The sequence below is a fragment of the Xenopus tropicalis genome, chromosome 2 (assembly GCF_000004195.4).
Source record: "Xenopus tropicalis strain Nigerian chromosome 2, UCB_Xtro_10.0, whole genome shotgun sequence".
NCBI lineage: Eukaryota > Metazoa > Chordata > Amphibia > Anura > Pipidae > Xenopus > Xenopus tropicalis.
Genome location: NC_030678.2, coordinates 7,531,570 through 7,557,845, shown reverse-complemented (window position 1 = coordinate 7,557,845; position 26,276 = coordinate 7,531,570). Strand labels below are relative to the sequence as shown.

Below are 26,276 nucleotides of genomic sequence, written 5' to 3'. Positions count from 1 at the left end.
ATAAATGCACAATATACTGTATATATAGAATATTAATGTCACAATATACTGTATATATAGAATATTAATGTCACACTATACTGTATATATAGAATATTAATGTCACACTATACTGTATATATAGAATATTAATGTCACAATATAAGGCTGAATAGTAACTAAGATTCACATTATATGGCAGCACAGAAACCAATGTGTTAGTTATATAAATTAATAAAATTCCTGATATACCACCACTGTCTGCTAATAGTTTGATCATTTCCTACGACCCCTAAGCTTAGCTTCCCAACAACAGCCAAGAGCCCACACTGAGCATGTGCGGTGCCACTGACACACCAAAGCTGGCCTATCAAGTTCCAAGCTGCTGGGGGCAACTGGATCATTACTGTTATAGGTAGAATAAATTTGTAATATAAAATACACCATTTCTACCTGTATTCTTTAATTTTTTAGTTATCCTTTAAAGCAGAAGAACAGTGCAAATTTACATTCAGGCTGGGGCCACATCTCCCCTGCCCCAGGGCATTCTCCTTTACCTGTTTATATTTAGCCCCACGGCACGCACATGGCAGTTTGGGGCATTTCACCTGTCATTATTATAGCAATATCCCAGTCACCAGGAAAAAACAGTAATGAGCAGTATTTGGGTAAATCTCACCCTAAAACACACTGACACACTGAATTAGACAACTTGTTATCTACAAAAACCCCCAGATCCTTCTCCATTAAGGATCCCCCCAACACACTACCATTCAGTAGATAGCTTGCATTTATATTATTTCTACCAAAGGGCAGAACTTTGCTGCCCAGTTTTCCAATTTTGTCAAATCGCTCTGCAAAGCGGCAGCATCCTGCATGGAACTTATAGTTTTGCACAATTTAGTGTCGTCAGCACAAATAGAAACAGTACTGTCTATGCCCACCTCCAGGTCATTAATAAACAAGTTAAAAAGCAAAGGCCCAAGGACTGACCCCTGCGGTACCCACTAACCACACTGGTCTAATTAGAAAATGTTCCATTTACCCCCACTCTTTGTACTCTATCCTTCAGCCAGTCCTCTATCCAATTACAAATATTATGTTCCAGGCCAATATTCCTTAACTTTCCCATAACTTGCTCTCACTACACAGGAGAGGGAAAGGAATGCAGCCATGTATATGAATATAAGATAGTATGCCTGTGTGTCTCTGTATAATATCATCCAGACGCGGCCTCCCCCCCCAGGCACTGTGCCAAACCCTGCTGTGAGACTGTCAGAGCACCGGGCAAGAAAACCAGGCAAAATTTTATTTTGGTCCATGGGATCCATCTGCAACTCCACCCTGTTACGCTAAACACTCTCATATTCTAACATGTGACCTACACACACACACACAGGTCTGTACTGCCCTGTTACATCTTTTACTTTGAGCTGCCATTTTGTGCTGTTGTGTGTGTCACTCACTGGTCACCTGACAGGAAGTAAGGCCGAATGAGGCAGTGAGTGCCACACACAGGAAGAAACCCTTCCTTTATAAAATGGGGCTCCTTTTGGGCATAGAGGGAGCAGTCTGGGGAAGGAGGTGCAGCTGAACTAATGCTTAACAAAGTAGTAGTGTAGAAACGCTGCACATTCTGTACCTGCCCAAGGTACTGCAGGGAAAATCTGTGTCTCTGAAATGGGTTGTTCACCCCAAACAATGTAGGTCTGTATAAAAATATATTGCATAAACAGCTCATATGTAAAACCCTGCATCTATATAAACCATTTTCATATAAATATACTTTAGTAGTATGTGCCATTGGGTAATCCTAAATAGGAAACTGCCATTTTAAGTTTCAGTAGCTATCTGGTTGCTAGGGACCAAATTACCTCAGCAACGGGGGAATGAGACTGAAGTTAGAAAAAGAGGGCAAATAATTCAAAGGCTATAACAAATAAATAACGAAGACCAACTGAAAAATTGCTTAGAATTTGGCCATGCTATAACATACTAAAAGTTAACTTAAAGTGATACTGACAGCAAAATAATACATTTGATTATATAATTCTACCTCCAAAATTACATATTACTCATGTTGACCGTTTTCTCCGGAAAGCGCTTGTTTTCTAAATAAACGCTTCTTAAGATCCTGGACACGACTGTGAGACAAACCCGACTGTCTCTGTTCCTGAGCGCCGACGTGTGTGCGATGACGTCATCGCGCACTGAAGCAAGAAAGGGCAGCGCCGGACACATCGCCGATTGGTGGAAAGGTAAGCGTTTTTTTTTATTGCAGGGGTGGCGTTCCAGGAACCCGGAAGAGAAGAAAGAAGATGGCGGCGTTGTAGGACTCTGAAGGTGCGGACAGAGGACCAGCTGGACCATGGGATTTTTTTTAATAGCGTTTCAGAAGCTATCAGGTAAGTACATAATATGGCAAGATAAAAAAAAAAAAATCAAACTCTGTCAGAATCACTTTAAAGCTGACCCACTCCATGAAAATGCACCCAGTCATAGGCAGATTTTCAATAAGGCTAGAGGCTAAGCCTCCCCAAACCTGCTTGGCACCTTAAAAAAAAAAAAAAAAAAACCTCCCTCCGTTTCTCCACTGTCCTGGAAATCTTCTGTCCCTGCAAGCCGGTTCTGCTGTGCTCTGACTGGATCTTTCTTCTTGTGGATTCTCCAATCAGAGCACAGCTTTCTTGACAGAACGTAAAATTGACCAATCAAAGCAAAGACACACACAGGGATTGGGAGATTTTGCAAACTGAAGGCAGTGCAGAAATGAAGACTGAAAAGTAGAATCTGCAGCTGTAATTTTACCTGAGAACCAACTCTGAACTTTTGCTGCAGATTTCATCCCACTCCCACAGGCACTATACCCAGGGTACTATACACGGGCACTATACACGGGCACTATACACGGGCACTATACACGGGGAGCTATACACGGGGAGCTATACACGGGGAGCTATACACGGGGAGCTATACACGGGGAGCTATACACGGGGAGCTATACACGGGGAGCTATACACGGGGAGCTATACACGGGGAGCTATACACGGGGAGCTATACACGGGGCGCTATACACGGGGCGCTATACACGGGGCGCTATACACGGGGCGCTATACAGTTCTAAAGGCCGAATTACTAGTTGAAATTAAATTGTTTTTTTGCCTGACCTGACATCTATAATATTCCTATCCCCTACCCTAACAGATGGAGGGTAAGTTAAGTCTTTCCCCCGAAAAAGCTCATTGTGTGTTTGTATATTTGTTGTTTTTTGCACTTACTATTTTGTTTTTTACTTTTGTCATTGTTTGTTAATTTCTAGTTACAGTGGAGCCAATGCTGTGTATCAGTGCCAGTGTTATAGTGCCAGGGCCTGAATATCTGCCCTCAGTACCCACTGCTTCTCATGGCATGTAATGTGCTGGGTTTGTAAATACAGACTGCGTCTCACTGTATATAATGCGCCTGGGATGTCAGTACCTACTGCCTCTCTCTCTATAAAACTAAATTAAACACATCTAAAGGGGAGGTTCACTTTTAAGTTAACTTTTAGTATGTTATAGAATGGCCTATTCCTAGCAACTTTGTAATTGGTCTTCCTAATTAATTTTTTTTATAGTTATAGTTTATTGAATAATTTGACTTTCTCTTCTGCCTCTTTCCAGCTTTCAAATGGGGGTCACTGACCCCGGCAACCAAAAAGTATTGCTCTTCGAGGCTACAATTTCATTATTATTGTAATTTTCTATTACTTATTTTTCCATGCAGGCCCCTTAACTATTCATATTCCCATTGTTTAAACCACTAACTGGTTGCTAGGATAAATAAGACCCTAGCAACCAAATAGCTGCTGAAATACCAAATGGAAAGCTTCTGGACAAAAAGCTAAATAACTGAAAAACCATTAAAAAGAAAAGATGACCAATTGCAAATTGTCTCAAAATATCAATGTCTACCTTATATTAAAAGGGAACTTAAAGATGACCTACCCCTTTAAGCCAATTGATCCCAAACACAAATGGATGGAGAACCCCTCATAGAAGTGCCCTTATGGATACTTTTACATCCTAAGCATTTTAAGGTAAAAAAGCTCCCCCACCCGCACTTTTGTACAGTATCCCTGGGAGTCAGTGGGAACGGCAAGAGGTAGTTGGGAGGTTCATTTATTAACCAAGCAGCGAATCCACTAAGTGTCACATTAGCTGTAGGTCAGTCTCTGTATGGCGCATCTTTAGCCTCCCCAAACAAAAAAAAGTCACCCACAACATATATATATATATATATATATATATACACACATTATAAAATATTAAGGTTTGGAAATTGGTGATACAGTGGGCTTGAAGGAGTTAATAGCTGTGGTCATGTATGCACTCCTGTCTTAGCCGTACATATATTGACTGACACATAAATTTATATAGTCCTTTGTTACTTACATCAGCAGTGTCCCTAAGCAACCTATGGAATGGCCTATGTATAAGGGTGGGGGAAGTGTATCCCATTGAGGGGGTATATGTTTAGGAACAAAGGAGAGCCTGAAACACAAGCACACATCCCACACAGACACACACAGACACTCACACACACAGCTAAGACATACACATTTATCCACAAAATACACTTTTTAGACCTCAGATTAATACATTCATATACTTTGCATTTATGGTTTTGGTAGGCTGTCGATGATATATCTGATTGGCTTAATTGTTATAATTTGTATGTATTTTTCTGTAACATTATTTCCACACATTAAATATACTTTAAATATCACCCTGGTGAGTGGTATCTGTTGACCATAGAACTTACACAAATTTAATAAATATAGAGCAGTTATTACATACATATATATATATATATATATACATACATATATATATATATATATACATACATACATATATATATATATATATACATATACATACATATATACATATATATATATATATATATATACACATACATACATACATATATATATATATATATATATTCTCCTTCAGAAAGCACTCACGGTATTTGCAAAAAAAAGCATTTATTTACACATTTTATACATATATACATATATACATATATACATACACACACACATATATAGTTGCTATGGGTTACTACTTCTGGGCAAACCTAGTGCCCAATATTCAGAGTCGGACTGGGGGGTGCAGGGCCCACCAGGGAAATCTGAACCTTTAATCGGCCGGAAATAACTTAACTGTACCTAAAGCTTGTATAAATACATTTGATATAGTAATATTATATATATATATACATACACACACGTACACTGGCCTCTCTCATAAGCTCTCCTCTTGCTGACCTGGCTTTTGAAGTATTATGTTCTCCTGACAATTGTGAGTGTTTAATAACTGCTCTCCGGCTGCCCATTCTCCCTGAAACAACCAGCTCGTTAGCTCCGGTTCCTCCATGACTGGCCCTGTTTGCCCATCACTGCCCCGACTGCTGCTGCCCCTGACCCTGCTGTTCTCTCCATCCTCACACTCTTTGGGGTGGGAGAGGGGTGTGGAAGAATCCTTGATCAGGAGCCTGTTGGCCCCATAATGTTTCTGTTGTCTTCTGAGTTTGCTGGGCAGGCAGTTACCTGAAGAGACCTAAAAATTCAAAGCATAAAAATAACTGATTAAATAAGCAGAGAAGAAGCAAACACTGTGGTTACGTAGCAGCTACTTGTCACAGCTACAAAAACAGACAATGCTGATATTTTACTGATAATTGTCTGCGTGTGTTTAGCAGAGGCAATTCTCAGTATTGTCTATGGCAGGGGATTTTCTGGTGTTTAGTAGCTGTGAAAAAGTAGCTGCTACTAAGTAGTTCCGTGTGTCTTCACCCTAAGGCAGGGATGGCCAGACTTTTTACCTTCTTGATCGACTGACGACCGTGGAATGCGGAAGTGCGGCGTGAATGCGTACGTACACAACGCAACATACATATGCACTCACGCAGCACTTCCGCATCCCTGGCTTGATCGTGGTCCACCAGAAATCCACAGGGGGATCGACTGGTGGACCGCAATCAACGTATTAGCCACCCCTGCCCTAAGGGCAGTGACACATGGGAAGATTAGTTGCCACGCAACAAATCTCCCTTGTCGTGGGCAACTAATCTCCCCGCAATGCCATCCCACCAGCTAGAATGTAAATCGCCAGTGGGATGGCATACGCTGTTCCGTGATTTACCGAATTCGCCTTGAGAGGAAACTTCTGGCAACTTCGGCAAATCGCAGCACTAAGTATGCCATTCCACCGGCGATTTACATTCTAGCCGGTGGGACAGCATTGCGGGGAGATTAGTCGCCTGTGACAATGAAGATTTGTTGGCGGCAACTTATCTCCTCATGCTTTATCTTTGGGTACAATGGGAGCTTGCAGTCTAGTAACAGAGCGCTTCCAGCTGCCCCTCATACACAGAGACAGGACCCCAATCCCCAATCCCCTTGTACTGTAGCCATGGGCAGAACATGGGGCCCCTTAGTAAAGAGACAGTGACAAGTGAATTAAATGAATATATTACTAACCCAGAGGACTCTGCCCCAGTAAGACATGCACTACACGGCTGACAGAACAGCATCTAAATGCCTTGATTCATCCCGTTCCTCAGGAGGGTTCTGCCCTTCTATACACCTGTAAGATACAAACAGATTTTAGATTTCCTTCCCTGGCAATTGCTTCTAAGAAAGAACAATACATGAGCTGAACCCCACAAGGGCAGCCGAAGCCTCCCACTCTAACCCCCATATGTAATCAAAGGCAATAGGTTTTGCCCAGGAGCAGTAACCCATAGCAGCCAATAAGAGGTTTGCTTTTAAACAACTGACCATTAAAGGGGTAGTTCACCTTTAAATTAACTTTAAATATGATGTAGACATTGATATTCTGAGAGAGATTGCAATTGGTTTTCTGATTGATTTTTTATTATGAGGTTTTTTTTTTTAGTTATTTAGCTTTTTCTTCAGCAGCTCTCCAATTTTTAATTTTAGCAGCTGTGGTGTTGCTAGGGGCTTGTTTACCTTGTTTACTTGTTGTGCAACCAGGCAGTGGTTTCAATGACAGACCGGAATATAAATAGGAGAGAATCTATAGAAACATGCAGAAATGGAAGGCAAATAATTCAAAAACTCTAAAAAAATAAATAATGAAGACCAATTGCAAAGTTGCTAAGAAAAGGGCATTCTAACACATTTAAATTTAAGGGTGAACCACCCCTTTAAACGCTATCAGCTGATTTGTTGCTATGGGTTACTGCTTCTGGGCAAAATTCTAACCCCCATATATAATAACAGCCAATAGGTTTTGCCTAGGAGCAGTAACTCATAGCAACCAATAAGATGCTGGCTTTTAAACAGGTGGCCCGTGAATGCCACCTGCTGACTGGTTGCTATGGTTCCTTTTATAACATAACCCCATAAACTGTTAATGCGGCAGGACAATCCTGATTAGCCGACCAGAAAAGGGTGGAGTTTACTGGAAAGTGGTTTAAGGCACAGCAGTGTCTATGGTTATAACCAGGGAAGGTCAAGCCTTGGCTAAAAAATTTCTGAATTTATATTAAAAAAATATTTGGATCAATATTTAGTGAACTGAAAATGTAAATGGCAATATAGGCTGCAGTTCTCCAAACCCTGTTTTCCCTTCTGGGGCAGGTGGTTTTTATCATCCTCCCTACTGGCAAAACCATAGTTGATTGAATACACCCGCAAACCAAATAAATAAAGGCAAAGTCTCACCTACAATTAAACATTCCTTCCCTCCGTATAAAGTACACAACCATTCCAAGAATAATAAAGCTTTGGATAACAATGGCTGCAATATATGCGCCGTAGCTCCCTCGGGGAACAGCATCTGAGGAGTAAATGGAAATAGTGTAGTACAGCTACAGCAGCCAGTCACTGGGGGGTTAGAGGTAGGGGATATGATTACTCTGTACAAGTACATATGGAGGTTATAGACAGATATGGGGAAAAAGAACACCCCCTAACAATCCTCGCACCAGAGGCCCCCCCTTTAGATTAGAGGAATGGAACTTTCAGTTGAAGCAGAGCAGGGGGTTCCTCACGGTGAGGGCAATTTCTGAACAAGCAGAATATCCAAAGCTATTGTGATACTAAAATCCACAGTTAGAACTGATGATGGTATATATGGTTTATGGTCTGTATGTGACTGGATAGATAGGTCAGTGTGGGTCTGTATGTGAGTGGATAGATAGGTCAGTGTGGGTCTGTATGTGAGTGGATAGGTCAGTGTGGGTCTGTATGTGAGTGGATAGGTCAGTGTGGGTCTGTATGTGAGTGGATAGATAGGTCAGTGTGGGTCTGTATGTGAGTGGATAGATAGGTCAGTGTGGGTCTGTATGTGAGTGGATAGATAGGTCAGTGTGGGTCTGTATGTGAGTGGATAGGTCAGTGTGGGTCTGTATGTGAGTGGATAGATAGGTCAGTGTGGGTCTGTATGTGAGTGGATAGGTCAGTATGGGTCTGTATGTGAGTGGATAGATAGGTCAGTGTGGGTCTGTATGTGAGTGGATAGATAGGTCAGTATGGGTCTGTATGTGAGTGGATAGATAGGTCAGTGTGGGTCTGTATGTGAGTGGATAGATAGGTCAGTGTGGGTCTGTATGTGAGTGGATAGATGGGTCAGTATGGGTCTGTATGTGAGTGTATAGGTCAGTGTGGGTCTGTATGTGAGTGGATGGGTCAGTATGGGTCTGTATGTGAGTGAATAGATAGGTCAGTGTGGGTCTGTATGTGAGTGGATAGATAGGTCAGTGGGGGTCTGTATGTGAGTGGATAGATAGGTCAGTGTGGGTCTGTATGTGAGTGGATAGATGGGTCAGTGTGGGTCTGTATGTGAGTGGATAGGTCAGTGTGGGTCTGTATGTGAGTGGATAGATAGGTCAGTGTGGGTCTGTATGTGAGTGGATAGATAGGTCAGTGTGGGTCTGTATGTGAGTGAATAGATGGGTCAGTGTGGGTCTGTATGTGAGTGTATAGATAGGTCAGTATGGGTCTGTATGTGAGTGTATAGATAGGTCAGTGTGGGTCTGTATGTGAGTGGATAGATGGGTCAGTATGGGTCTGTATGTGAGTGTATAGGTCAGTGTGGGTCTGTATGTGAGTGGATGGGTCAGTATGGGTCTGTATGTGAGTGGATAGATGGGTCAGTGTGGGTCTGTGTGTCTGTGCTAGGGTTTGTTATTCACTTGCTCCATACAACTTGCAACAAGCAGCAATGCAATGGTGCAGCCTGCGCGGAGGAACTGCATGTATGGGAGCTGGGAAACCCTGGAATTACTGCCAGTCTGAACCTGGGTGTGATACAAGAGTTCCCCTAATTGGGAGAGAGTTTGCCTGATCCTCACCAAACTGCTTGACAATCTCCAAATATTCAGGGACCCCATGAAACAGAACAGAATAAGTACAACTTGGATATCCAAATCACATCTGACCCACGTCACATGATGCTTTGTGCCCTGAAGCAACCAATCCAGTGGCGGCTCTGCACTTACCTGAGTATTTATATAAATAGACCGACGTCGAGTTTCTCCCAATGCTGTTTGTGGCCTCACAGACGTACAGGCCATTATTATCTCTATTCCTTCTGGGAAAATACAGAGTGTTATCTGTAACCTGGGCCTCATCATCAGTAATGGATCTATTCCCCCTGTTGGGAGAACAAAGAAATATGGTGAAAACATTAATGAATTTCTAAGCAATTAACTAAAGAGAGACAATAACTTCTACACAACTGAGAATCCTTATATATGTATTCAGTAAAACAGCTGTACAACCCTGACCCCCATGCCTACAGTACATGGGAATTAATTTATGGTATCTCTCTGTACAGGCTATGAGCAAACTTAGGGGGCTGTTCCTGCTGAATTGTGCTTAGTACAGGGGAATCCCTATGTGCCATAGTTTTATGGTATCTCTCTGTACAGGCTATGAGCAAACTTAGGGGGCTGTTCCTGCTGAATTGTGCTTAGTACAGGGGAATCCCTATGCTGCCATAGTTTTATGGTATCTCTCTGTACAGGTTATAGGCAAACTTAGGGGGCTGTTCCTGCTGAATTGTGCTTAGTACAGGGGAATCCCTATGTGCCATAGTTTTATGGTATCTCTTTGTACAGGCTATGGGCAAACTTAGGGGGTTGTTCCTGCTGAATTGTGCTTAGTACAGGGGAATCCCTATGTGCCATAGTTTTATGGTATCTCTCTGTACAGGCTATGGGCAAACTTAGGGGGCTGTTCCTGCTGAATTGTGCTTAGTACAGGGGAATCCCTATGTGCCATAGTTTTATGGTATCTCTCTGTACAGGCTATGAGCAAACTTAGGGGGTTGTTCCTGCTGAATTGTGCTTAGTACAGGGGAATCCCTATGTGCCATAGTTTTATGGTATCTCTCTGTACAGGCTATGGGCAAACTTAGGGGGCTGTTCCTGCTGAATTGTGCTTAGTACAGGGGAATCCCTATGTGCCATAGTTTTATGGTATCTCTCTGTACAGGTTATAGGCAAACGTAGGGGGCTGTTCCTGCTGAATTGTGCTTAGTACAGGGGAATCCCTATGTGCCATAGTTTTATGGTATCTATCTGTACAGGCTATGGGCAAACTTAGGGGGCTGTTCCTGCTGAATTGTGCTTAGTACAGGGGAATCCCTATGTGCCATAGTTTTATGGTATCTCTCTGTACAGGCTATGAGCAAACTTAGGGGGCTGTTCCTGCTGAATTGTGCTTAGTACAGGGAAATCCCTATGTGCCATAGTTTTATGGTATCTCTCTGTACAGGCTATGAGCAAACTTAGGGGGCTGTTCCTGCTGAATTGTGCTTAGTACAGGGGAATCCCTATGCTGGATCTCTTACCTGCTCCATGTATAAGTGACCGGAGGGTTGCCATCTGCCCCACATTCAATATACAGAGGGTCTCTCTGTATTACTTTGATATGTACAGCCTGGGGTGCATCTAAATGAGAACATAATAAAGAAGCTTTTGTTGTTGCACATTTCCACCCTCTATTTCTCAGTACACCCTCCCCCAGCGGATTAAATTTTAATTATTTATTTAAAAAGAACATAAATGAGCAGCACATGTACAAAGTTACATTGGGTTCCTAGAATAGACACATACAGCTCGGGGCTCAGTATTACTGGCAACTGCTCAAAAACTACTGGGCATTTTCGAGGTGATACAAAGAAAAACAAATACAGGAACAAGATCTCCTACCAATAAAATAAATAACAGTATTACACCAGAATTGCACAAATTACTATGGAATTATTCATGTCACACAGGGCTTTATTACATGCAGGTCTAGACAGAATCACTGGCTCCAAAATCTTTCTAATCTTCCCCCTGACTCACCTATTGTAACCCAGGTAAAGGTGTGGGAGGGCATTAGCCGGTTACATTATTACACATTTGTAGTACAAGTATGGGATCCCTTATCCGGAAACTAATTATCCAGAGAGTTCCGATTTACAGGAAGGTCATCTTCCATAGACTCAATTTTAATCAAATAATTAAGATTTTTCTCAATAATAAAACAGAACCTTGTACTTAATCCCAACTAAGAGAATGAATCCTTATTGGGGCAGAACAGCCCTATTGGGTTTATTTAATGGTTAAATGATTCCCTTTTCTCTGTAATAATAAAACAGTACCTGTACTTGATCCCAACTAAGATATAATTACCCCTTATTGGGGCAGAACAGCCCTATTGGGTTTATTTAATGGTTAAATGATTCCCTTTTCTCTGTAATAATAAAACAGTACCTGTACTTGATCCCAACTAAGATATAATTACCCCTTATTGGGGGCAGAACAGCCCTATTGGGTTTATTTAATGGTTAAATGATTCCCTTTTCTCTGTAATAATAAAACAGTACCTGTACTTGATCCCAACTAAGATATAATTACCCCTTATTGGGGGCAGAACAGCCCTATTGGGTTTATTTAATGGTTAAATGATTCCCTTTTCTCTGTAATAATAAAACAGTACCTGTACTTGATCCCAACTAAGATATAATTACCCCTTATTGGGGCAGAACAGCCCTATTGGGTTTATTTCATGTTTAAATGTTTTTTTAGTCAACTTAATGTATGGAGATCCAAATTTATTACCCAAGATAATAAAAGAATGGCCATTTCAGCCTTGCGGAACATTTCAGTTCCTATTTCAAGAGAAGCAATAGCTGTATAGGGAAGCAGTCAGTGATTCAGTTGTAATACAATAGTACGTGGGGCCTGGAACATATATTTTATATGATATATTACTACTTCCCTGTGGAGGAACAATTCTCTGTACTAAAACACAACTCACACCTTCTATAGTGGCTGCAGCATGATATATTTACCCCTGTAAACGAGTTCCCAATTCATTCACCAACCTCTTCCCTAATCTCACTGCCAACTTCCTCACTCCTAGCCTGGCAATGGGTGCAGAATTACAGAAGAACAACTCCATACCTGTAAACAGAGTGGCCAGATACTGCTCCAAGCAAAATATAAAAAAAAGCTTGATAGTCCAGGAACCATGGATTTATTTGTACTTACACTGAATATTTGTAATGTTCATATGTATCAGTTTCTCATACATTTGCTCAGGCAGAGAAACCAGACAAGTTGCCTGATGCCCATTAAGCCCAGGAGAAGGCACCATCCATAGCTGGCTCCGTACCGACACCGTCCCATTAGAATGCTGTACTGGGGTTTCAGTGGATGAGTGGGGGAGGCCGTATGTATCCCAGCTGATATTGGCTGCGGGTTTGGAGGCAAAGGCTACACATTCAGCAATAATAACCGGATTTGGCCCCGACAGCACTGGATTTAGCTGCACTTCCACCGACGGCTCCACTGAAAATGAATACAAGAGACAGTCCTGAATGTGTTATCTTACATGGTCTCTTCTATAGACATCTAGAACCTCTACTGAAACTGGGTCAAATGGAGATAAATGTCCTACTTCACCATTTCTACTATGTGCAGATGGAGGCAGAGAACTGCTTTCTGTTGCACACACTTTAAGGGCCACGGCCCACGGAGAGATTAGTTGGCAGTGGTTAAATCTCAGCTACCACAGGCAACTTATCTCTCCAGATGCCTTCCCACAGGCAATCAAGTTAACCACAGGTGGGAAGGAATATGCTTCGCTTTATGGCCTGCAGTAGCCAAGATTTAACCACGGGCGACTAATCTCTACGTGGGTCATGGCCCTAAGGCAGTGTTCCCCAACCAGCAGCTCATTAGCAACATGTTGCTCTCCAACCCCTCGGATGTTGCTGCCAGTGGCCTCAAAATGGGTGCTTATTTTTGAATTTCTGGTAAGTTTTGGTTGCATAAAAACCAAGTATAATGCCAAACAGAGCCTCTTGTAGGCTGCCAGTCCACATAGGGGCTTTTAAGTAGGCAATTATAGTTCTTATTGCCACCCCCAGGAATCTTTTCCATGCTTGTGTTGCTCCCCAACACTTTTTCCATTTGAAGTGAGATTTGTGGGATTTCTACGTCCTCTGTGGTTTATAGAGTATCACAAAGTAAGAACGGATTGTATAATCCAACCAATACCAGCCCCTTCCCAACAGCCCAAAGCTTTACATACCCCTGGTCAATGCTGCCCACTCTGATAACATCACAGGGGGGCAGGTTCTTCAGGTTGGGGTATGGATGAGGGCATCACAAGCAGGAAGGGGCTTTATTAGAAGGAAGGTCTTATCTACCCTTTACCTGCACATCACGAACACTGAGTTTAGCTAAATGAGTGCAAGTGACTTATAGGGATCATCATTTACACCATCCACACCCACTGCGCTCTCTCCCATCTTAAACCTTTCTATCTCGCTGCCCCTTCCCTCTGGAACTCTATCCCTGAATCCCTCCGTAGGGAACACTCACCCACTCTCTAAAATAAAACTCACACTGTACCTTCTCGAGCACTAAAACATTATTTTTCCCAGCCCTGCGCTTAAGGGCAAATGCCCATACCTGGTGCCTCTTACCTTCCAGTTTGTGCCTGTGTTACCCAACCACTTAGATTGTAAGCTCTACGGGGCAGGGACCTCCTTCCTACTGTGTCTCATACCCCATGGCACATATTCCCTGTGTATTTATACTTATTTATTGTATTTATTATATCACTTGTCCTCCCAGTGTGTAATTCTGTATATTGTAGGATTGTAAAGCGCCGAGTACCCTTGTGGCACTTTATAAATAAAGTTATACATACATACAGGTTTCATATTCCATATCCATAAGCCAGAAAAGTGTAAAAGACATATGTGAGTGAAGGCTAGGGGTAAGGCTGCTAGTAAGGTTTCTACCCTGTCAGTACCATCTGGCAGAACATCAGCGGCACACTGTGAATTATATTATGTCTGTACAAACCAAAGGATAAACGCGACTTCCACCTTTCTGATGGTACCATGGCAATATTGCTTGGCCCATTAACCAGCCTGATTACCTCCCAAACCTCCTACCCCTTGCCGTCCCCCCAGGGGTTCTCCAATCACTTACCCTCCAAGGTACATGCCTTGCATGGTTACTGCTAGTTTCGGCCCCGAGTTTTATTATACTTTGCAGATACATAAACCATGAATTCCCAGTTATACAAGAGATATAAAGGCACAGCCATTTCTACACAGACTGAGCAACAGTGCAACAGCCTGCGGGACGTGGTTCATACTTCAGACGCTGCATTTTATGATATGAAAGCAGGTAAAGTTCCCTTCTGATGCCGCATCATGTTGTGTAAGCGACGCTGCTCAGTGGGTCAGGGCTTCCGTATGGACTCCTGTGCCGGCAAATCTTTCTTGTTGACCCTTTGCAGTGATATGCGGGGGGGGGGGGGGGGGTCTCTGGGCTTCCAAAACTAGTCTCCAAGCCAGAGATATGAAAACATTCAGTCAGAGCTCCCTTAGTAACCCGAAAGGAAGGGCGATATATTGGCGTGCCACAATTATCCCTGGCTTTATGGTTTGTTATTAACAAATTCCCTTCTGAGGGACATTCCCACCATCACTAGAATAAAAGGCAGATAATGAGAAAGTGGTGACAAGTCATATGAGAAGTCTTTCATTGCGTTGCAGCTGTTAAAGTCTAAGGTCTGTAGCTGGATCTAATTAAAGGGGAACTCCGGCTTCCAAACCAGAATTTGTGAAAGAGCCCCACCCAACCCAGAAACCCCTAATATCCCTATCCCTGTAATCTGTTCCTTCAAACAGTAGGAATAAATACCATTTTATATGCTGAAATCCATCTGCAAAACTGTTCTACTCTTTCTGCATCATTTGTAATCCTGGCAGGGGAGGAGGGACTAAAACACTGATGTTACAAATTGTAACAACTTCCCCACAGCTTACAGACAGCCTGCAGGAACTACATAACCCACAATGCATTGCACTGGGATGTTCCTTTCCTTATTGACATCATGTGTGCAGCAGGGAATTGTGGGATTGGGAGGATGCAGGCTGGAGACGGAGACTGCTGTCGCCCAACATAGGAGGGCTAACTCCAAGACTCAGCGGTCTATCTACACCTCAAGGAAAAAGGACACACCTTTGAGGACAGCAACGTGCAAATTTTAGACCAAGGGGACAGATGGTTTGAAAGAGGTGTGAAAGAAGCCAGCCTGGAAAAACCATCCCTGAACAGAGGAGGGGGCCTGAGGCACCACTTGTCATCAACATACAATGCCGCTTTGACATCCTTACCCCGGGGGTTTCACAACAGTTCACATTTCCAGGCATGTACTTTGAAGAATTAACCCCTGCATCACTGAGAATCTTGGTACCATTGTGACTGGATCATTCCTTCTTATACCTGTCAGTTTCAGCTAACACCTAACTGAATAAGTTCAACGGAACCATTGTGATTGGATGCCTGTGGCTGTACTACCCTCAGCGGTTTAAATGCTGGGAAATTCCCTACCAGTCATTTGAACTGAAGAATCCAACCTTCCCCCATACACTATTTACATTACCCGAGGTCTTTACACAAAACATAACACAAAAAATGACAATTCTCTCTATATGTAAGATAACAGCAAAATGCCTAACACTGCTGGGAATCAGAATTCTCATTGGTCAGTTATTTTGCATTTATAATTAACTTTTTTTTTTATCAGTAGAATTCTCATTGGTGACTTATTTTCCATGTTTAATTAAAGTAAGGTTCCCATTCGTCCCCATTTCAAGAGCCTGTGCGCCGGGTTAATTGCCCTGGGAAACGTCCCCGTCAGCTGCCATTGCCATAAAAAAATCCCCATGTATGCCGCTGGAAAACCATTCTAACTGAACACTCAAAATGGCATTGTGATTGGCCAAACGAATGAGGGGCAGGAACTATTATAATATATATATATGCGTTCCAAGCACACACTTGTGCAGATTCTAAGAGGCTGTTGTGTTGAGCGGTGCAGGTAGGCAGGGCAGCATGGTACTGGGCCTCAGAGCCAAGCAGCAATATGAAATAAATGAAAACTATCTGCCATTAAGTCATAACTGCCGCTTGGCTCTGAGTCCTGGAATCCTTGCGTGTGCTGGAGCTTAACCGGGTCAGTGTGGTGGTTGTAAACAAAGAAGCTCCCAGAAGTCTCCTCCAGAGGAGCTGGGCCAGTCCCTCCTAGGTTAATCCCCTCCCCTAATGATGTTGCTAGGGACCCTGCCAATTGGAGCTGCTAAGGTTGGGTTAAGCAGAAGCAGGGTCAGCCTCCTAACCAATCAATCCTATGGGGTGTGGGAAAGGGGGGAGTTACCAGATGCAGGGTAGAAAAAACAGAGGTTGTGGGTGGAGAGGGGGCTTTTGTTCGTCTGGGGTGTAACCTCGCTACGGCAGGACACCCTCCCCTGCGGTTCCTTGGAATCCACCCTAGCTGTGGCAGGACACCCTCCCCTGCGGTTCCTTGGAATCCACCCTAGCTGTGGCAGGACACCGTCCCCTGCGGTTCCTTGGAATCCACCCTAGCTGTGGCAGGACACCCTCCCCTGCGGTTCCTTGGAATCCACCCTAGCTGTGGCAGGACACCCTCCCCTGCGGTTCCTTGGAATCCACCCTAGCTGTGGCAGGACACCGTCCCCTGCGGTTCCTTGGAATCCACCCTAGCTGTGGCAGGAAGATTCCCTTCAACTGGATTTCCCTAACCCCTGCGGAAGGACTGTTTGCCCTGGAACCAAGGTAGTATGTTTTCTGTGGAACTACCCGAAAAGGAACTTTGTTTATTTTCATTGGAACTGCCGGGGGAGACTACTCAGGTAATTGTGGGGTGTCTGGGTGGGAAAGCTTTGTGTATTGGGGGTTGGGCTGGGAGACTCTGCCTTTGTTCCCTGGAGATTGTGCAGAGGGGGGTTGCCCTGGGGACTCCCTGAAGGAGGATTTGATGTGATTGGGACTTGTGGACCTCCCATGCGTATTGCCCTTTCCCTGTTTCTCTACGTTTGGTTGTAATAAACCCCTGGGAAACACCCTTGTGGCACGTGTGGTATTTCCCTGATTGTGCTAGTGGCTCATACGTTGTGTGACACTCCCGGCCAGAATGTGGGCTCTATTGTGGTAGACAATTTTCCAGCGATAGGTGCCAAATTCCACACACTCAGTCACTAACTGGCGCCTTTTATCTCAAGCAGCTCTCCATGTATTTAGCTGCCAAACGGCCTGACTAGGGGCCTGGGCACGGACTGAGGGACAGGGAGAAACAAAAAGAAAGAGCAGCTGATAATGGGGATATCAGGGACAATATATACAGAGACCCATTACTGGCTCTAGTGCAAAAGCAAAGATCCTGGGAGCTTGGTGGGTGGGAGTTCACATCCTATGGATTTTCCAAACCGTCACTGCTTATCTAAGAAAGCAAATATTTATTCTTTCCATTGCCACAGAATATATGGCAGGGAGGGGGAGGCTATGACCAAGGCCACACTGGGCCATATATCAACCTGCAGATAAATGCAGGCCGAGAATCAGCCCCTACACTCGAACCAGCACTCTTCTGTGTCTGCACCTGGAACCAATGGGCCGGGCAGGGGATTTCTGCACTTGTTTTAGCACCAAAATGTATTCTGAGAGGAAAGATATTTCACCCAACCAGTAACTTGAAAACAAAGAAAACTCTGTTTGTTGTCATGCTGCGGTGGCAAAAAAAAGTCCCATCGCCCTAAGCTGACGCACCCCTTTTCTTTTCACTTTACGGCATGCCCAAGGCTCACAAACTAGTTTTTCTATAGAAAGCAGTTAATAAAGAACAGCTGTGCGTGTAAATGACGTGTGTTTGTGCAGAAATACTGCCCACATAGTCACTATTCTACCGAGAGTCATAATAAACATAAATAAATGGAATTGCTTTGGGCCCAGTGTTATTTGTAAGAATTGAAATCAGAAGGACTCACATTAGCCCATTAGGTTCGTCTATAACTCTTTATTTTCATCCCATTAGAGCAGCACACTAAGGGCCGTGACACATGGGATGATTAGTCGTGCCGCAACTTACCTCCCCACAATGCCATCCCACTGGCTAGAATGTAAATCACCAGTGGGATGGCATACACGACGCCGTGATTTGCCGAAGTTGCCTTGAGAGGAAACTTTGGCAAATTGTGTAGGCCATCCCACACATTCTAGCCGGTGGGATGGCATTGTGGGGAGATTAGTCGCCCGCGACAATGGAGTGTCATGGCCCTAAAGAAGAGACAACATTTCTTACCCCAGATGGATAAATGAATCTCCCCTTCCTTTGTGCCTCCTGGAAATGTGGTGAAGATACAGAGGTAGGTGCCCTGGTCGGCCAGGGTTACATTGGGAATCAGTATGGAGCCTCCCAGATCCCCGTTGCCCAGAAATTTCACTCTCTGCCCAAACGGAGTCAGGTGCATGGGTTCCTCCCCTTTGCTGTAGGTCAGGAAATTCTCATTGTTGGGCGACAACTTCCTCTGCCAAGTGACTTGGGAGATAATGTCGGGGGTTTTCACTTTGCAGGACAACTTGGTGTCCGACCCCAACTTGGCATTTACCTCTCTATCGACGATCACCGAGACTGGAAAAGGAACAAGTTAATGCATTAATTAGCTGATTAATTACCTAAAGTGATGAAACATAGTTTAAAGAACAAGGAAAACTTCCTTTTCTCCCTGCATTCAGTCTCATGTATTTTCTAAATCACAAGCAGCTCAGCTCAGTTTCAAAGACTTATGCACACACCTGATTGATTTGCAACCGTTAAAAAAGAGCTCAGGAAAGAAGGTAGTAGAGTTCCACCTTGTTTTTTTAAATACTGGTCAATTTGTTCAGAACTCCCTATTTACTTTTAAACAAACTAACCTCTGCCTTTGGACAGCAGCTTTTAAGCAGTTCATTATCTGTGGCCTCTCAGTGGACTGGTAATTAGTTTTATCAACTCCTCTGAAGTTTTGTGTGACAGAAAGCGCTAAAGTGAAACCGGCTCCATATTCTTGTTTATTGCCAGAAACAACAGAAACCATATATGTTTCTTAATTAATTCAATAGGCACAACGTATGCTTAACACTAGCCCTATTCATTATGTTAAAATGGGGGGGTGTACTTCTCCTTAATCAGTGATGCTACAAAGCTGCCATTGTGTCTCTGCTTCCCGGTGTGACTGCGGCAGCTGGCACAGGTACACTGAGGGAGAGTGGCCCTTAAACAATGGCTTCAAAATGGGATTCATTGTTGCTGAATTTCCCCCTCCTTTCTCAATGATTCTGAGGCTGGAAAGCACCAGACTTATAGTTCTGCAATATTCCAGGCGGCTTACTCAATTCTATACCACCCCATAATGAAGGAACAAAAATAAGTTCTTGTTTTTAGCAATGGACCAGGCAGATATTAAGGGCAGTGACACATGGGGAGATAAGTCGCCGCGCAACAAATCTTCGTTGTCACAGGCGACTGATGTCCCTAACATAAAAAGTAGAAAATGGTCTTTGGACCTGCAGTTCAGCTGGTTCTGCACACAAATAACATAAAAGGTAAATACAAACTCCTATATCATCCTACATCCAGTAACTCATAGCAACCAGTATCAGTTTTCAAACAGCGGACAGCTAAATGCTAACTGCTGATTGGTTGATATAGATTACTAAACAAATATCAAACGTAAAGGAAAACTACACTCGCGAGTCTTTTCCGGCGATTTCGGGAAATCGCGCCGCCGTGTGTGCCATCCCGCCGGCGACTTACATGTTCGCTGGCGGGTCATGGCAACTTGGGGAGATTAGTCGCCTGTGAACAGGGAGTTTTGTCGCGGGCGACTAATCTCCCCCGTGTGCCAGAGCCCTTAAAGGAGAAAAGGCACAGGTTACATAGCAGGTAACAGATAAGCTCTGTAGAATACAATAGTGTTTTATCTGTTATCTGCTATGTAACCTGAGTCTTTTCTCCTTTAAACGGCTGCCCCCCCGGGGCTACACAGCAGTTTTGCTTATATAAACAAAGCAAACACCCCAGTTGTACCAGTGCAGGGCAACAGTACATTATATTCTCATTACTTATATACACTTTCTTTTTTTTGGTGTTCCTTTAATGGGATACTGACAAAAAAACTACCCTTCAAAATATGAATCTACACAAAAGGTTCCCTATAGGTCACGTTGATTGTTTCTCACTGACAGGGCTGATTTTGTGAGTAATTGTTACTTGGAGTCCCTAAACCTGACTGTTTTACCTGCCCGTCCCTTCTCAGCCTGTCGGTTACAGCTCCTAATGCTAATGGGCTCCTGCTGCACAAATATGGCCGCCCCCTCATAGAGGGACAATAGGGATCAGTTACGTAATGTTAAACCAGTGGTCGGCAAAGTGCGGCTCTTTAGCTCGTTACAGTCGGCTCACAGCAACGGGAGACGCGCTACTGGAGACGCGGTGGGGGGCGGGGATACGCACTACAGGGGAGGCTTTTCCAGGTGCGGGCTCATGAGCGACATTAGGCCCTCTACTCCATGTTCTTTGGCTTTTTTTTTTGGCAGGTAGCTGTACCCATTACCTTTATATCTGTCACACACGTGAAGCCAGTTTTAAAGCTATTTCACTTTATTTTTAGCGGTTTGCAATACTGATTTCATAAGTATTCATTAGTGTGTAGGTACTCCAAAAGCTGCTCTAGTAAGTGCATACAGTTGAATAGTATGCTCCCTAGATAAAATTGACATTATGGCGGATGAATTACTTTTAGATATGGTGTTGCTATGCAGCTTTTGTCACTACAAGCCAAGTCTCACTGGTGACTAGACAAATATTGAACGGGAAGGAAGCAATGCAGATGTACAGTACAGTAGAAATAAATGTGTTCATCACCAGGGGCGGGCCAAGCCGACCGGTCGGCCAACTCCGCCCACCTCCCCGGGGCGGGGCGATTAGATCGGTCATTGCCTCCGCCGCTAATGACAAGCGGCGGGGCAATGACAAAGTAGCACTATTGGTAGGCAGGAGAGGCTCCTGCCTGGCGCCCCTCAATCGTTGCGCCCTAGGCAGCTGCCTCTTCTGCCTACCCCTAGTTCCGGCCCTGTTCATCACAGCTTAATACAACTGGAAACAGCCTGCATTTTTTACAGTGTGCACAAGCTAGTGCATATCTTTCTTAAAATTTGCCATTAAACCACCAAGATATCAGTAACAGCACTGCTTAATTAGCTTTATATTAGACGCCACTGCGTGAAGCTGACAGATATTCCAGTTATAGTATAACAATCATGTTTCCTACATATTTTAAGTTTAAAAAATTTGGCTCTCAAAAGAAATTTCAATCGCTGTTCTGTTGATATTTGGCTCAGTTGACTAATAAGTTTGCCCACCACTGTGTTAAACCATCGGGCAAATTGTATGCAAAGTTATATTTAAAAACCAGTTTATTTTTAGGTGTCAATATCTCTTTGCCGTGTACGGCCACATTTACACATTCCCCTTGGGCTTCGCTACATGCGGTGCCATTGATACAAGGGAGTAAAACACACACAGGGGCAGATTTACTAATCCACGAATCCCGAAAGGGAAAAAATCATATTGGAAATGAAAATTTTGCGACTTTTTCATTGGTGTCGCGATTTTTCGTATTTTTTTTAGACTTTTTCGTTGCTGGTGCGACTTTATCGTATTGAGCGATAGTAAACAGCGGAACAACCAATACCATTTTTTGCGACGGCGGCGAAAAAAGCAGCGAAAAATATACGAAAAAGTTGCGCCGGCGACGAAAAAAACACGGGACGTACGAAAAAGTCGCAATGACAACGGAAAAGTCACAAAAATACCGATCATTAGAAAAAACGCATTCGGACGCCTTCGGACCTTCGTGGATTAATGAATATCCCCCACAGTGTGGAACAAAGAAGCAGCGCTGGGCCTGTCAGTGAGGGGAAAGTGCGGAGCTGAGCGGAGCAGGCTGACAGAGGAGACATAGGCAAAGGTAAATAAAGGAGTTAATGGTGCATCCAAAATCCTTTAGTCCTGCGACACAATCACAGGCAGCGCAGGGTTCTGGGTCGGGTAATAAAATAGATGGATTTTAGTAAAGGAAGGACGAGCCTCAATGGGGATAAATAGTAACGTTAAAATACTGTAACTTACCCACTGAGGGAAATCAGGCTCGGACACGTTATATGTTCTTAATTATTTCTAATTATACATGATTGTACATAATATATCTTTATGTATAATTACAATGGTGATGAGAGCGCTCAATAAAGCAGTTTAGAAATATGTAATTATCACATTGAGGTTTCAGAAAACACAGGAGTGATATCTGCCCTGTCCTATAAGCCAAATCCTCCAACAGTCTATTGTGATTTGTGTGGGGGGCTACCCTGGCGCTATGGGTTAGTGCCCGTAACAAGAGAAGGCTACCCTGGCGCTATGGGTTAGTGCCTGTAACAAGAGATGGCAACCCTGGCGCTGTGGGTTAGTGCCTGTAACAAGAGATGGCAACCCTGGCGCTATGGGTTAGTGCCCGTAACAAGAGAAGGCTACCCTGGCGCTATGGGTTAGTGCCCGTAACAAGAGAAGGCTACCCTGGCGCTATGGGTTAGTGCCCGTAACAAGAGAAGGCTACCCTGGCGCTATGGGTTAGTGCCCGTAACAAGAGAAGGCTACCCTGGCGCTATGGGTTAGTGCCCGTAACAAGAGAAGGCTACCCTGGCGCTATGGGTTAGTGCCCGTAACAAGAGAAGGCCTCCCTGGCGCTATGGGTTAGTGCCCATTAAAAGAGAAGGCTACCCTGGCGCTATGGGTTAGTGCCCGTAACAAGAGAAGGCCTCCCTGGCGCTATGGGTTAGTGCCCATTAAAAGAGAAGGCAACGAGGCACTGGGGTTGCCAAATGTTAGACACCCCGCACCAGTAATTACTATTTCTTACCGGATACCCTGGGCCAGTGCTGAAAAGTGTGCCGGACTGGGGTACTCATGCAGAAGAACTTTGCTGGTTCAACCCCAGGTTTGGACAGGGGGGTGCAGGGACTACCCCCACTAAGCTCCCTCCCCTCGGGGAAACACTGGCCTGGATCAGTGGGGCCCAGCAGGTTTTTTCCCGTGCCCTACTAGCCCAGTCCGACCCTGTTCTATCCTACAGCTGGGTCAGGGGGAGCGTGTGCGGTAGAGCGAAAAAGCCAAATTTAGACACAAACAGCTGTGTTTCACTCTACTCTCATGTGCGCCCAGCCCAGGACCCAGCGAAGAGGCGCAAAGTGGCGCTCCTCCAGTACCGGCTGCTTCAGCCAATAGGAGCACCGGCCTGGGTCGTCAGGTGAGCAATTCAAGCAGAGATGGGGAGTCGGAACTGGAGGTACCATAAACTGAAGGGTCGGACTCAAAGGATTTACAGACTGATTAACTGGTACTAAATTAAAATCACTGGGAAGAAATAAGTCTGTTCCAAACTGCACTGACTCTACTAACATTACTAACATTACTAACATTACTAACATTAACCATTTCATGATTTTTCTAAAAAAAAAAAACTCAAAACTTTGTGCAGCAACTTTTCTTCCATATGTTCCGGGGCTCAGAGATAAAACACAATAAATATGGCGCTGCGGGTCTGACCCCCAATAGGCACAGGGTTACACCAACTACATTCCGTGTAGGGGCCCAACATGAGAGCAGTGCCCGGCAGCACCCCCCCGGGAATGCACTTGGTTCGCCCCAAGAAGTCTCCCTCCGCGAAATACCGACATTAAATCTGTGGTAAAGGGAACAGTTATATGGGGGGGGGGGGGGGGGTGTTGACATTCCCATTCCATCAGCCCCTCCCGCACTCAGCGGCCCCCCAGTAACATCATATCAGGCGGATACATGAAAGGAAAGTTGGGTAAATAGAGAACCTATTGGCGGAGACTCTGGAGGCTGCGGCGAAGGTCCTTTTGCTTTCCACCTCAATTACTTACAAACCCGGATCTCCCAGGCCCCTCCCCTCTCACCTTGCGGGCTCCCCGGTACAAACAGCAGGAGGATGAGGCTCACACTCCGGCCCCACAGAAATAGCGGTACCGACATAGTCCGGCAGCATGTCCGTATAGCCGGCAGGGAGCCACATGCACACGGGAACTTCAGGGAACTAATTCGCTCATTTTAGGGCTGTGTGTCGTCCCACCTCCAGGGGCGTGGCTACAGAGCCATTTATATTGATTCCCAGTAACGTAGCGCGTCAGTCCTATTGGAGGATTTGCTGCAGCGGCCGCTTTATCTGTCAGTTCAGCTGTAGGAACAGCATTTCCCCCAGAGGTTGCTGGACCTGTTTCAGGATCCAATACAAATGGTACTGGCTGGAGGGACCCGCACAGTGGATGCTGGTGCCACACTAATAGTGACTGAAGCTTTGGCACAGAATATTCTGTTATACATGTAACCCGCTATAGCCGGGGCTGCTACTTATGCCTGCCATTGGCTTACTTTTGGCGCTACAGGAGCCCTGTGTCCCCACTTACTATGGGGGGCAGGTATAATATTGCTGTTACTTGGCGTGCCTCCACCCAGGGTAGGTATAGGTAGAACTGTAACTGCCCTCCCTGGGAAACTCTGTACAGTCCTCCTTGGACAGGGACTCCCTGCAACTCCCGGTACCTTGCCCCTCCCTTGGGGTAGCTGCTTACCGGGCAGTTGGGAATCCTCTGTGTAGGAAGAGCCAAGGCACTGGTTATGTGATGGACCAGATAAACTTGCTTTATTACTTGAGTGCAGGCAGGACTTCCAGGTTACAGGGCATGAACAGTTACAGTTCTCCTTTACTTCTCTCTTAGAGAACCTCTCACAGGGCTACCCACAGTACTCCCACCAAGTGATCCCATTTAGGTGCTCCCCCCGGTACTCTCGCCATGCTGACCCTATCTTAGGGCTCCCCTCGGTACTCCCACCAGGCTGACCCTCTCTTAGGGCTCTCCCCGGTACTCCCGCCAGGCTGACCCTCTCTTAGGGCTCTTCCCGGTACTCCCGCCAGGCTGACCCTCTCTTAGGGCTCTCCCCAGTACTCTCGCCAGGCTGACCCTCTCTTAGGGCTCTCCCTGGTACTCCCGCCAGGCTGACCCTCTCTTAGGGCTCTCCCCGGTAGTCCTGCCAGGCTGACCCTCTCTTAGGGCTCTCCCCGGTACTCCTGCCAGGCTGACCCCTATCTTAGTGCTCTCCCCGGTACTCCCGCCAGGCTGACCCTCTCTTAGGGCTCTCCCCGGTACTCCCGCCAGGCTGACCCTCTCTTAGTGCTCTCCCCGGTACTCCTGCCAGGCTGACCCCTCTCTTAGGGCTCTCCCCAGTACTCTCGCCAGGCTGACCCTCTCTTAGGGCTCTCCCCGGTACTCCTGCCAGGCTGACCCTCTCTTAGGGCTCTCCCCAGTACTCTCGCCAGGCTGACCCTCTCTTAGGGCTCTCCCTGGTACTCCCGCCAGGCTGACCCTCTCTTAGGGCTCTCCCCGGTAGTCCTGCCAGGCTGACCCTCTCTTAGGGCTCTCCCCGGTACTCCTGCCAGGCTGACCCCTATCTTAGTGCTCTCCCCGGTACTCCCGCCAGGCTGACCCTCTCTTAGGGCTCTCCCCGGTACTCCCGCCAGGCTGACCCTCTCTTAGTGCTCTCCCCGGTACTCCTGCCAGGCTGACCCCTCTCTTAGGGCTCTCCCCAGTACTCTCGCCAGGCTGACCCTCTCTTAGGGCTCTCCCCGGTACTCCTGCCAGGCTGACCCTCTCTTAGGGCTCTCCCCGGTACTCCTGCCAGGCTGACCCCTCTCTTAGTGCTCTCCCCGGTACTCCCGCCAGGCTGACCCTCTCTTAGGGCTCTCCCCGGTACTCCCGCCAGGCTGACCCTCTCTTAGTGCTCTCCC

The 26,276-nt window shown here is 45.2% G+C and overlaps 1 protein-coding gene across 2 annotated transcripts; it reads right to left on the bottom strand.

The window, feature by feature from the left end:
- Positions 1 to 4,994: 4,994 nt before the first annotated feature.
- Positions 4,995 to 24,562, bottom strand: nectin1l2.2 (nectin cell adhesion molecule 1 like 2 gene 2). Of its 2 annotated transcripts, none has more exons than XM_002940925.5 (8): positions 24,391 to 24,561; positions 18,677 to 19,006; positions 12,541 to 12,840; positions 10,851 to 10,950; positions 9,496 to 9,650; positions 7,718 to 7,832; positions 6,509 to 6,614; positions 4,995 to 5,585 (listed from the first exon to the last, which is right to left on the bottom strand). In XM_002940925.5, exons 1-7 carry the CDS (start codon positions 24,464 to 24,466, stop codon positions 6,539 to 6,541), a joined length of 1,152 nt encoding a protein of 383 aa, XP_002940971.2. In that variant the 5' UTR covers positions 24,467 to 24,561; the 3' UTR covers positions 4,995 to 5,585; positions 6,509 to 6,538. The 2 variants fall into 2 exon arrangements, with proteins under 2 accessions (XP_002940971.2, XP_031752321.1); XM_031896461.1 differs by having other exon boundaries at positions 5,079 to 5,585; positions 6,570 to 6,614; positions 24,391 to 24,562.
- Positions 24,563 to 26,276: the final 1,714 nt, after the last annotated feature.